This window comes from Dendrobates tinctorius, unplaced genomic scaffold, assembly GCF_039654945.1.
Source record: "Dendrobates tinctorius isolate UK_male_01 unplaced genomic scaffold, ASM3965494v1 ptg000018l, whole genome shotgun sequence".
Classification (NCBI taxonomy): Eukaryota; Metazoa; Chordata; class Amphibia; order Anura; family Dendrobatidae; genus Dendrobates; species Dendrobates tinctorius.
Window position 1 is genome coordinate 20398730 of NW_027361686.1, and position 13913 is coordinate 20412642.

Sequence of the window (13913 nt, forward strand, 5' to 3'; positions counted from 1 at the left end):
ATTGCAAGCAGGACAAATAACTATCTTTAATACAGGGCCGAGATAAAGGCTTGGGCAGCTAGAGTTCTATTGTTATGATTTTTTTCTACCGCAAATACTCTATAGCTCAGTTGCTAAATGCTGTAGATGCCGTGTCATTAATATTCATCTAGGAACGTAATTGATCACACAGGTTTTTACCAAATGTCAAACTTCTCCAGTAGCAAGAAGCTGCTGATTGAATAGTATTGGGTGGCAAAGTTATAAGGCAATGAATGATATTATGTGAGGGTAGAATATATTTTGTTTACTTAAATACCACCATTAATTCGACAGCATTTTGCTGACATTATCATCAATGTCCCCAATGGGGCGTTGACTGATGAAGAGACCTGAGTAGTCTCGAAAGCTTGCAATGTGTTACCATCTTTTCAGTTAGCCATTAAAAGGTATCAACCACTGAGGACTCTCAATCCTGAATATTCTTCTATCTACTGGCTAACATGGTACAAAGATACACATCTTTTCAGGTAATGTATAGGAAGTCAGGGCTGAGCTATTGTGGCTATCTCACTATCTTTCACCCAAAGGAAATAATCATGTATAACAAAGCATGTGTAATTACAGTAATTTTCTTGGAGAAATACTACACTTTCTCGAACACTTTAAAGGTGCCAACACTTTGGGCCATGACTGTATAAATAATATTAAAAGAGGTAACTTTGGGAGTAATTCACCTTTAAAATCATTTTTAAAGATTTTTGCTGGGAAGTATTGTATTTTAAATCATCGTGCAATCACTTACTAGTGGGTCCCTCTTCTTAGACAGTGACATAAGTTACTATAGTTGAGTTGACATCCCACTACCATAATATTGTGATATCTAAAATCAACCACCAAGATGTAGAATGTTGACCCTAATGGTCTATCAGATTATCAGATTAACACCATAATCTTTTTTTCCTTAGACCTTTTAATGGAATCTGAAAACAATACGTCAATGGATGCCTTTATTCTACTGGGATTCTCCAAGGGATCAATGATCTGTTCACTTTTAATTTCTATAGCTTACGTCATGATTCTTGTTGGTAACTTGTCTGTGTTTGGTATCATCCAGGTAGACAGCCAACTCCAAACTCCAATGTATTTTTTCTTATGTTGCTTGTCCATCCTAGATGTGTGTTACTCTACAGTCACCCTCCCAGCTATGCTGGTAAATGCTGTAACAGGGAACAGAAAAATATCCTTTACCAGATGCTTTTTCCAACTTTATTTCTTTATCTGTGTTGGAGCAACAGAAGGTTTTCTTCTGGCTGCCATGGCCTACGACAGATATATAGCCATATGTAACCCCCTCCATTATGTACAAATTATGAACAAAAGGTCCTGTTCTTTCATCGTGGCAGGATGTTTCCTCCTTGGTTTGATAAACTCCATGCTTCTCACCTTAATGACTTTGAACCTAACATTTTGTGGACCTCATCATATCAACAACTTTCTCTGTGACATTCTTCCAATGTTGGAAGCTGCTTGTAGTGACATATACAGTAGTCAGATAGTCATACTAGTAGACACAGTGATGCTAGGAGTAACCACATTTTTAGTTGTGATTAACTCCTATGTCCGTGTCATTTTCACCATATTGAAAATCCACTCATCAGAGGGAAGACAGAAGGTCTTCTCCACATGTTCCTCCCACCTCATGGTCGTCACAGTTTTTTACTTAACAGGTATTTTCAGCTACAATGGCCCAAAGTCTGGAGAATCTTTTACAGCCATCCGAGCTTCATCTATTATCAACAGCGTGCTGCCTCCATTGGTAAACCCAGTTATATATAGCTTGAGAAATAAAGAAGTGAAGAGAGCTTTAAAAAAAGCAATTACTAGTATTTAAAAATGGAAAGGAAGAAATATTTAAGACATAAGAAGTTCATATGTTGTATGTCACCCCAACATCCCCCCCAACCACGAGTAAAAAGGCCGCCTTGCATCATCATTTTGTGTATTAAACTTGCTATTCAGCCATAACAGGAGGTCAACTCCTAGGCAATTCCTATAGGATGCCAGCTGTCATGTGCCATTTATAATGTTGGTGTTTTCTTTTGTTGCAGAATGGCCTTTTGTCCCCTCTCCACCAGGTATACGATGGCAAGACATTTAGCTGTAGGAAGGTAACATGACAACAAGCATGACATCAGTACATAGCAGGATGATTAGAAGAGCTATAAAATTAAAAGCATTCCTCTCTTAGGCTGCCCTCTCTCATTGGTACAAGCTGCTTCTATCTTTCTGCAGCAAGACTACCATGACTGATAAGACAAAGTGGAATGGTGGAAATTGCAGATATCAGCAGTTTGGCAATGCAGAATTGCTTCTATGCATTTTAGTTGCAGAAATGTCTCTTTTCGCCAAATGTCCTATGTAAGTAAACACGGGATGGAAAGCTGAAAAATATTAAAAATATAAATTAATTTAATTAGCTGTGTCCTCCATCTTTATAGGCACTGTACCCTGATGAGTGTTACTTTTCTAACCCCTGATGAAGGTTTGAGATGAAACAAGCATATGGGTCCTGCACTAATCCAGGAGGAAACATATACTGCTTAGTATATAGTCGTAGATTCCTTGCTATAGATACCACTTTACTAACTTACAGATCTTTGTGCGCATGTATACATTTTTACCCACGTATAGGTTTCAGCATGGCCATTGAGTCTTTGAAATTACTTAATATCTATAAAAACACTCTTTATTGTAGAAATACATTAAATACGTGCGCAATGAAAGAAACCTGTCTAAAACCAATTTGCTAGCCACATCTGGCTCTGGAATTGCGACTTTTTAATATGTGTTTGCAATAAAGAGAGTTTTTATTGAAGACTCAGATAATTGATGACTATTGTACATTATTTATGGCTGTCTAACTTATAGAAAATATTTTTTTTTCTACTTTTTGTGTTTGTCATTTTTGCACTTTTGTTTTTCCTTCTCTTATTCCCAGAGCTAAAACGTTTTTTATTTTTCTGTCGAGATAGCTACAGTGGAAGTTTTCCTACCTCCAAAGAATGGAGAGGTCTGTAATTTTTATCACAGGTAAACTTCAACTGAGAGATACAGAATTTAAAAATAAATACCAGAAAATCACATTCTCCATTGATTTAAGATGAAGCAGTGTATGTGAAGAGCAAAACGCGCCTAAAGGACTCAGGGTGTCTTGTGTTGGGCTGACTGCCTCTCTTGATGTCTTCTTTGCCACTGATATGTTTGGGTTTGACTTTTATCTTTAGCCCTGTTTTGCAAGTAATGTGCTGTGACCTTTCTATCATGTCCCATTGTGAGATCATTACTATGTTCATGCATAGGTTTCATTATCATAAATGCATTCTTTGTAGGTGGGAAGACTTGCAAAATTGGCAGTGAATAATTACTTATTTTCCCCACTGTATATGAGAACTTGTTTTTTTGCAGGACAAGTTATAATTTTGAATGGCCGCAAATGTAAGGGGTTACAATGAACAGTATCGGCATCTAACCCCTTTAAAAAGCACGTCCTGTACAATGTAAATATGGTATGTTAGGATTGTATAATTCTCGTTGACTAGTGCTGTGTGTAATTGTATATTATTTTTAGCTTCTGCTGCACAATGTTTAATGTGTGATTATCGGGAAAGCGCAGTGCTAAATTTTAGCCGCTAGATGGGGGCACAAAGATCATTAAACTGTATCTACTATATAATCGTTTAATTCTATCTGTCTGTAATGGAAATCCCGCATCGCTGATTGGTCGCTGCCGGCCGTCCGCGGCCAATCAGCGAAAGGCGCAGTGCGCAGGCGCAGTACGGAATTCAAAGGACGCACGCCACCACTACCGTAGGGAGATCAGCAGCGCTAGCCTCTGATCTCCCGACTGTTGCCATGCGTCATCTCCGGCTGCACTGACGTCAGCTGGGAGATGACTGGTCCTAGCCGGTAGCTAGGGTCCGGAGGAGAGGAGACTCCTCTGGACCCTGGGTACCATAAACCTGTAAAAAATATAATTAAAATAAAAAATAGTTATATTCTCACCTTCCGACAGCCCCCGGACTCTTTCCTTCCTCTCCACGCACCCGGCATCTTCCGTTCCCAGTGATGCTTTGCACGAAAGACCGCCGATGATATCGTGCTCTCGCGAGAGTGATGTCATCTCTGGTCCTACGTGCTAAGCATTACTGGGAACGGAAGATGCCGGGCACATGGAGAGGAAGGAAAGGGTCCAGGGGCCGTCGGAAGATGAGAATAACCTTTCTTTATTTTTTTAAATTCTTTTTTGCATTCTATCTTTTACTATTGAAGTTGCATAGGCAGCATCAATAGTAAAAATCCACACTTGCGGACAAAAAAGAATATTACTCCTTCACCAAAATGAAGCGAACCACAATTATAGTAAAAACATGTAACTTTATTAAACAAAATAAAGACATTTAAAATTGGCTACATATTCATTGTTTCCTGATAACATACCCCAAAAGGGGAAAAAAACCCAGCAGAAATTAACAATGGAGGTTCTAATCCATACGCATATCCAAAGTGCTATTTAATATAAACCTGTACCTAAGTATCATTAATAATACACAAAGAATAGCAGTTTATTTAATCACCATCCAAAGCAAACATTAATATTCCTATCCAGAAAAAATCATATCCTGTGAGATCAATGATATGATTTTTTCTGGATAGGAATATTAATGTTTATTTTGGATGGTTTAATAAAGTTACATGTTTTTAATATAATTGTGGATGGCTTCATTTTGGATAAGAAGGAGTAATATTCATGCGAATTGGCCATATTCTAGATTACCCAATGTGTTAGAATCGGGCCACCATCTAGTATACTATACAACCACTGGCAAAAATTATGGAATCACCGGCCTTGGAGGATGTTCATTCAGTTGTTTAATTTTGTAGAAAAAAAGCAGATCACAGACATGGCACAAAACTAAAGTCATTTCAAATGGCAACTTTCTGGCTTTAAGAAACACTTAAAGAAATCAAGAACAAAAAATGTGGTAGTCAGTAATGGTTACTTTTTTAAACCAAGCATAGGGGAAAAATTATGGAATCACTCAATTCTCAGAGAAAAAATTATGGAATCATGAAAATCAAACAAACAAAAAAACACTCCAACACATCACTAGTATTTTGTTGCACCACCTCTGACTTTTCTAACAGCTTGCAGTCTCTGAGGCATGGACTTAATGAATGTCAAACAGTACTCCATCAATCTGGCTCCAACTTTCTCTGATTGCTGTTGCCAGATCAGCTTTGCAGGTTGGAGCCTTGTCATGGACCATTTTCTTCAACTTCCACCAAAGATTTTCAATTGGATTGAGATCGACATTGACCTTATGTGTCTTTTTTCAAGGACTGTTTTCACAGTTTTTGCTCTATGGTAGGATGCATTATCATCTTGAAAAATGATTTCATCATCCCCAATCATCCTTTCAATTGATGGAATAAGAAAAGTGTCCAAAATATCAACATAAACTTGTGCATTTATTGAAGATGTAATGACAGCCATCTCCCCAGTGCCTTTACCCGACATGCAGTCCCATATCATCAATGACTGTGGAAATTTGCATGTTCTCTTCAGGCAGTCATCTTTATAAATCTCATTGGAACGGCACCAAGCAAAAGTTCCAGCATCATCACCTTGCCCAATGCAGATTCGCGATTCATCACTGAATTTGATTTGCATCCAGTCATTCACAGTCCACGATTGCTTTTCCTTAGCCCATTCTAACCTTGCTTTTTTCTGTTTAGGTGTTAATTATGGCTTTCGTTTAGCTTTTCTGTATGTAAATTCCATTTTCTTTAGGCGGTTTCTTACAGTTTGGTCACAGACATTGACTCCAGTTTCCACCCATTCGCTCCTCATTTGTTTTGTTGTGCATTTCCTTTTTGGAAACATACTGCTTTAAGTTTCTGGTCTTGATGCTTTGATGTCTTCCTTGGTCTACCAGCATGTTTGCCTTTAACAACCTTCCCATGTTGTTTGCATTTGGTCCAGATTTTAGACACAGCTGACTGTGAACAACCAATATCTTTTGCAACATTGCATGATGATTTACCCTCTTTTAAGAGTTTGATAATCCTCTCCTTTGTTTCAATTGACATATCTTGTGTTGGAGCCATGATCTAATTTGATGTAGGTGTTAGTTTTGGGAATGAAAATTTACAGGGTGATTCCATAATTTTTTCCCTGAGAATTGAGTGATTCCATAATTTTTCCCCTATGCTTGGTTAAAAAAAGTAACCATTACTGACTACCACATTTTTTGTTCTTGATTTCTTTTAGTGTTTCTTAAAGCCAGAAAGTTGCCATTTGAAATGACTTTAGTTTTGTGCTATGTCTGTGATCTGCTTTTTTTCTACAAAATTAAACAACTGAATAAACATCCTCCAAGGCCGGTGATTCCATAATTTTTGCCAGGGGTTGTAGTAGGTGTAGGGGGATAGAGAAATGTCGTTATATTGTTTGTCTTTTATCTCACATTAATGCATATGCTATTGGTACTGCTACACAATAATGTGTGTTACCATTATCTATGTCGCCTTGGTACTGCTACACCATCAGATGTATTACCTTTACTATTCTATGTGTAATGTACAGTATAAATTTATATGCTGTTATATTAGGGAAAGTGTAGTTCAAAGGTTTGGTCACTAGATGGGGGGCATTCTAGTGCGCACGTTTCCTAGTTATTGGATAGAGTAAGTACGTGGTTAAAATAGGAGGGGATGCTGCATAGTAAGGTATTGCATAAGGATAGCATTAGTCAGAGGGCTAGGGACACCAGGACCATCCACACGGGCTATAGGCCTAGGATGCTGCAGCAGTCATGTAACTAGAAGTGAAGTGTACCTCAGCCATCCACAGCTACGGTAAAGGAAAATCAGCAGTTTGAGGAGATTCAGAATGTGGCACCTCATTTTTTGGGCAGAAACCCTGGGAGTCGGGGCGAAATGGTCCAGAGACCTCACGGAAACAGTGAGAGCGTACAGTAAAGATGTGGTGCAAAGTCAGAAGGCAGCTCAGAAGGGCAGACGTCTCTTTCAGTGGTTTTATACTCTGGAGATTAATGATCTTGTGTCTGGGGTGAAACAGACCGGGGGAAGCATACCCGTAGTAAAGCTGCACAGAGAATACATCGAGGAATCATCAGGGATGGTCTGATCCAGGCCCGTGCTTTGTGACCATGAAAGTAGTGCAGGGAAAGAAAAGGAACATTGTTTTGGTGAAGCCTGTGATAAAGAATGTGAAGTCTGTGGATGCGCTGTGCAAAGAAACCAGTAAAGATGTTATTGTTGAAATTGAATTTGACTGTGTCTCAGTTTCTACTGACCAATTTGAAGAGGATCTCCCACAGCAGAAAAGGGAAACCGAAGAAGCTGTACCAGAAGGCACAGGTATGCTGACAAATGGTGCATGTGATTCTTCTGTGAGGGGAGGCCAGGACACCAGAGCCCCAGTGTCCTCGGCTATAACTATGGTCCTGGCCGAAAATTACATAGGAATAAGAGGATTAGTATGTGAATAGCTAAGATAGGAGGGGCACGGTGGATAAGGCAGGAAGGACTTCCTGATAGATCTCAGTTGGGGCCAGGGTGCCCATTCAGCTCGGCTGGGCTAGCTAGCCCTGGGCAACACCGTGTCACGCAAAGTTAACAAGAGTAATGCCCAGCCATCTAGTATTGGTGGCCAGGACATCATCAGAATAAGCAGCGGCAACCGTGCTGTTGGTGCAGCTTTAGTGGGAACTGCAGTTGCTAGGGAAGACTAAGCAGTACCGGCAGGTCACTCACCATGTGGCAGTTTAATGCATGGGCTAATGCCCTCAGGGCTGGGGCGAAAGGGTCGAGGGAATCCCCAAAAGGAGTAAGCCTGCACAGGGAGGACGCTGAAGAACCAAAAGGTACTGTCCATCCCGGAAGCGAGCTTAGTGACACAGAGAGAAAGACATGGACAGAGGAAGAGTTGCATGATGTGGAAACTGATGCTGATGCTGGAACGAATACAAATGTGCTGTGTACAAGGATCAGTAAATTTGTTTATTTGAAAGTTGATTTGAACTGTGGCTCATTTTCTGAAAAATCGGAGAAATAGAGACTCCAGAAATGTACAGAGGACCCTGACGGTGCAGGTGACGAAGCCACGGGTATGCAGAGCTATGGACAGTATGTGCATGTGATTGGAGGGCAGGGTGCGCTAACGCAAATGCTCTCAGCCACGACTACCGCCCTGTACCTCCCTCACACATACAAAGTAACATAGTAACTTAGTATTTAAGGTTGATGGGAGACTTTAAGTCCATCTAGTTCAACCCTTAACCTAACATATTGATCCAGAGGAAGGCAAAAAAAAACCCATGCGGCAAACACTAAGCTCCACGTTGGAGAAAAAAATTCCTTCCTTCACATACGGCAATCAGACTAGTTCCCTGGATCAAGAAATCTAGTATATATACCCTGTAACATTATAATTTTCAAAAAAGGCATCCAGTCCCGTCTTAAATTTTGGTAGTGAATCACTCATTATAACATCACACGGCAGAGAGTTCCATAGTTTCATTGCTCCTACAGTAAATAATCTGCATCTGTGATTATGATTAAACATTCTTTCCTCCAGAAGTAGAGGATGCCCCCTTGTCCCCGTCACAGGTCTAAGAGTAAAAAGATCATTAGAAAGGTCTTTGTACTGTCCCCGCATATATTTATACATTGTAATAAGATCATCCCTAAGTATTCGCTTTTCCAAACTAAATAACCCTAAAGGCCCCGTCACACATAGCGATCTCGCTAGCGAGATTGCTGCTGAGTCACAAGTTTTGTGACACAACAGCGATCTCACCAGCGAGATCGCTGTGTGTGACAGCGATCAGCGACCGGCCCCCCTGCCGATATCGCTGATCGCTCTTGGAAAGCCCTGGACATTTCTTTGATCGCTGGTCTCCCGCTGGCCAGCACGCATCGCTGCGTGTGACAGGCGGGAGACCAGCGATCAGCTGGTAACTAACGTACACATCGGGTATATAAGGCACGTGCGTCACTTAGAAACCCGATGTGTACATTAGTTACCAGTGCGCTGATACAGGGAGCTGGTAACTAAGGTACACATCGGATTTCTAAGTGACGCACGTCCCTTAGATACCCGATGTGTACCTTAGATACCATCTCCCTGCATCAGCGCGCTGGTAACTAATGTACACAGCGACGCCGCGCGACGAGCGATCATGTAGCGACTCATCAGCAATCCTGACACGTTGATATCGTTGTCGGGATCGCTGGTGAGTCGCTACAGTTGTGGCCAAAAGTATTGACACCCCTGCAATTTTGTCAGATAATACTCAGCTTCTTCCTGAAAATTATTGCAAACACAAATTCTTTGGTATTATTATCTTCATTTAATTTGTCTTAAATGAAAAAACACAAAAAGAATTGTCCTAAAGGCAAATTGGACATAATTCCACACCAAACATAAAAAAGAGGGTGGACAAAAGTATTGGCACTGTTCGAAAAATCATGTGATGCTTCTCTAATTTGTGTAATTAACAGCACCTGTAACTTACCTGTGGCACCTAACAGGTGTTGGCAATAACTAAATCACACTTGCAGCCAGTTGACTTGGATTAAAGTTGACTCAACCTCTGTCCTGTGTCCTCGTGTGTACCACATTGAGCATGGAGATAAGAAAGAAGACCAAAGAACTGTCTGAGGACTTGAGAAACCAAATTGTGAGGAAGCATGAGCAATCTCAAGGCTACAAGTCCATCTCCAAAGACCTGAATGTTCCTGTGTCTACTGTGCGCAGTGTCATCAAGAAGTTTAAAGCCCATGGCACTGTGGCTAACCTCCCTAGATGTGGACGGAAAAGAAAAATTGACAAGAGATTTCAACGCAAGATTGTGCGGATGTTGGATAAAGAACCTCGACTAACATCCAAACAAGTTCAAGCTGCCCTGCAGTCCGAGGGTACAACAGTATCAACCCGTACTATCCATCGGCGTCTGAATGAAAAGGGACTGTATGGTAGGAGACCCAGGAAGACCCCACTTCTTACCCGAGACATAAAAAAGCCAGGCTGGAGTTTGCCAAAACTTACCTGAAAAAGCCTAAAACATTTTGGAAGAATGTTCTCTGGTCAGATGAGACAAAAGTAGAGCTTTTTGGGTAAAGGCATCAACATAGAGTTTACAGGAGAAAAAAAGAGGCATTCAAAGAAAAAAACATGGTCCCTACAGTCAAACATGGTGGAGGTTCCCTGATGTTTTGGGGTTGCTTTGCTGCTTCTGGCACTGGACTGCTTGACCGTGTGCATGGCATTATGAAGTCTGAAGACTACCAGCAAATTTTGCAGCATAATGTAGGGCCCAGTGTGAGAAAGCTGGGTCTCCCACAGAGGTCATGGGTCTACCAGCAGGACAATGACCCAAAACACACTTCAAAAAGCAGTAGAAAATGGTTTGAGAGAAAGCACTGGAGACTTCTAAGGTGGCCAGCATTGAGTCCAGACCTGAATCCCATAGAACACCTGTGGAGAGATCTAAAAATGGCAGTTTGGAGAAGCCACCCTTCTAATATCAGGGACCTGGAGCAGTTTGCCAAAGAAGAATTGTCTAAAATTCCAGCAGAGCATTGTAAGAAACTCATTGATGGTTACCGGAAGTGGTTGGTCGCAGTTATTTTGGCTAAAGGTTGCGCAACCAAGTATTAGGCTGAGGGTGCCAATACTTTTGTCTGGCCCATTTTTGGAGATTTGTGTGAAATGATCAATGTTTTGCTTTTTGCTTCATTCTCTTTTGTGTTTTTTCATTTAAGACAAATTAAATGAAGATAATAATACCAAAGAATTTGTGTTTGCAATCATTTTCAGGAAGAAACTGAGTATTATCTGACAAAATTGCAGGGGTGTCAATACTTTTGGCCACAACTGTATGTGTGACGGGGCCTTAAGTGTAATAATAACTTGTCTTCATATTGCAGACCCCCCCAGTGCTCTAATAACCTTGGTCGCTCTTCTCTGCAACCGCTCTAGTTAAGCTATGTCTTCCTTATACACTGGAGACCAGAACTGTACACAGTTTTCTAAGTGTGGTCACTAGAGTTGAGCGACTTTGCCTTTTTTCGGGTCGAGTCGGGTTTCATGAAACCCGGCTTTCTCAAAAGTCGGGTCGAACGAAATCGGCCGATTATCGTGAAAAGTCGAAGGCCGACTGAAACATGAAACCCAATGCAAGTCAATGGGGAAGAAAAGTCGGCAGGGAGTGGAGGACATTAAACACACCTACAGTGCCCATTTTAATGGCAAAAACATCAATTTTTATTACTGAAGCTTGTCAAACTTAATTTACTTCATAATAATAGTTACGCATTGAAAACTGGGGGTTATTTGGCTAAAGTTGTGGAGGGGTAGAGCTGGCTCCAGGTTTTCATGTGCCCTGGGCCAAAGAGTGCCCCTTTAACACATACCACAACTCATGATCCTCTGATACGGCAGAGAAATAGCGGTATAGTACAATGAAAAATACTTCACTTTTTACATCTCATGACTGATATCGATTTTAAATTCTCCAATAGCTCCAAAAACGGACAGTATATTACTCCATACAGTATTATGGGCACCGCATAGTGCGCTATACAGAGTAATGAGGCCCATATATTTCTCCATACAGAATCATTGGTCCCATATAATGTTTGAAACAGTATATGATGAGCGCCACATAATGCTACAGTACATGTTGGTCCCCATGGATGAAGCTCCACTGTCTTATGGGCCCAAATAATGCTCCATATATAATAGGCCCTATTTCTAATGCTCCAGTGTATAATGGGCCTTGTAAATGCTGCTCCAGTGTCTGATGTCCACATTTGGAATGCTCCAGTGTATGGTGGGCCCCATATATCATTCTCCAGAGTATAGTGCTCCCCAAAAATTGCTGTCCCAACATTGAAAACAATTAAATAAGTCTTTCGCTAGGGAATCCCTGTACTAGTCTGGACTCCACGTCGTCCCCATCTTCCATCTCACTGCTCTTGGCTGTTTAGGCAGAGGGCTTTCAGACGTGATGTCATTGCGCTCTATGATCAGAATATCACTGTCAGGACACGCAGAAGACGTCATGGCGGTGGAGCAGAGAGAGGTAAGTATTTCAACGTTACAAGTGCTGTGATCCGGAGCAAGCAGGGGGGCCCACTCGTTGGCGATGGCACTGGCACAGGGCCCCTTATAGTACGGCGGTGTGTCTGACGGCAGGTGTGCACCCCCACCGTCAGAGACACTTGATTGCACTATGAGGGACCCTGTGACAGTGCCCGCGCCCAAGCGTCGGCCCACCCACCCACCTGTCCAGGGCAACGGCACTCGCACGGTTGGGTGCGCTAGGTGGTGACCCCGGCCATGGGGGGGGAGGCAGCCCAGTTAGGGAGGTTTACAAAATGGCATATGTTGATGTTGGACATTCAGCTGCTGCAAAAGGCAAAATTGGGCAAGTGCGAGGAAGAGGAGGACCAAAGCAAGTCATTTTTCTGGCAACCTAGGTGTTATCAGGGGAAGGTGGGACAAAATCCTTGGAAACCCATGCATGGTTCATTTTAATGAAGGTTAGATCATCCACATTTTTGGTCGAGAGAGGGGTCCTTTTTTCTGTCAGGATTGATCCAGCTGCACTGAAGACTCTTTCTGATAGCACACTTGCAGCTGGGCAAGCGAGCTCCTGTAAGGCATATTGTGCCAATTCAGGCCAGGTGTCCATTTTAGCGGCCCAATAGTCAAATGGGAATGACCCGTGCGGGAGAACATCGATATGGGACGAGAAGTAGTTTGTAACCATAGTTGACAATTGCTGTCTCCTGTCACTTTCAATTGATGCAGTATTACCAGTCGTGTGAGCGGGACTTGAAAAATCAGTCCACAACATGGTCATGAAACACCTGTCTCCAATGCCTCTTCTGATATGTGCACCACAAACACCTCTTCCAAGCTGCCCCCGGCTCCTACGGCTCGTGTGAGAACCATCACCGCTGCTGTATGGTGGGAATGCCTCAACCAGCCGGTTTACCAGAGTTGTTGTTTGTCAGCCAATATTAGGTCATGGTTCTCCTGTGGCATTATGTTTTGCAATTTGCCTTTATAGCGTGGATCCAGGATGCTGGCCAACCAATAGTCGTCATCGTTCATTATTTTGGCAATGCGGGGGTCCCTTTTTAGGATCTGAAAGGCATAATCTGACATGTGGGTCAATGTTCCCGGTGTCAATGATGCACTGCGAGTGCTGGGTGGAGGAGCACTTTCTGGCAAATCCACATCCCTCCAGTCACGCACAAACCCTGTACCAGACCTTGCCACGCCAACATTTTCTCTTGCCCCACGAGAAGCATCCTCCTCCTCTAAATAATCATCCCCTTCATCATCCTCCTCCTCCTCTTCCTCTTCTTCCACAACCTCATCCAGGAGAGGTCCTGGAGCAGACAATGGCTGACTGTCATCAAGGTTTCCCTCCTCCTCTTTCTCCTCATCTACCTCGGCTGCAGATGCCTGCTCCTTAATGTGCGTCAAAGTTTGCATGAGCAGACGCTTAAGTGGGATGCTCATGCTTATGATGGCATCGTCTGTGCTTACCAGCCGTGTGCATTCCTCAAAACACTGAAGGACTTTACAGAGGTCTTTCAGCTTCGACCACTGCACACCTGTCAACTCCATGTCTGCCCTCAAAGTGCCTGCCCATGTATCCTCCCACAAATGCATTACGGCCTGCCTCTGTTCGCACAGCCGCTCAACCATGTGCAGGGTGGAGTTCCACCTTGTTGCAACATCGATAATTAGGCGGTGCTTGGGAAGGTGGAGCAATCGCTGCAGCTTCTGCATACGACTGGAGTGTACCGGCGACCGGCGGATGTGC

The 13913-nt window shown here is 42.4% G+C and overlaps 1 protein-coding gene across 1 annotated transcript; it reads left to right on the plus strand.

The window, feature by feature from the left end:
* Window positions 1-955: 955 nt before the first annotated feature.
* Window positions 956-1873, plus strand: LOC141082595 (olfactory receptor 5V1-like). The gene has a single exon (XM_073566577.1). It carries the CDS (start codon window positions 956-958, stop codon window positions 1871-1873), a length of 918 nt encoding a protein of 305 aa, XP_073422678.1.
* The last annotated feature ends 12040 nt before the right edge of the window (window positions 1874-13913 follow it).

Bases quoted from the DNA above. Each gene is read 5' to 3' on its own strand.
- LOC141082595 (XM_073566577.1), top strand. From the start codon at position 956: ATGGAATCTGAAAACAATACGTCAATGGATGCCTTTATTCTACTGGGA.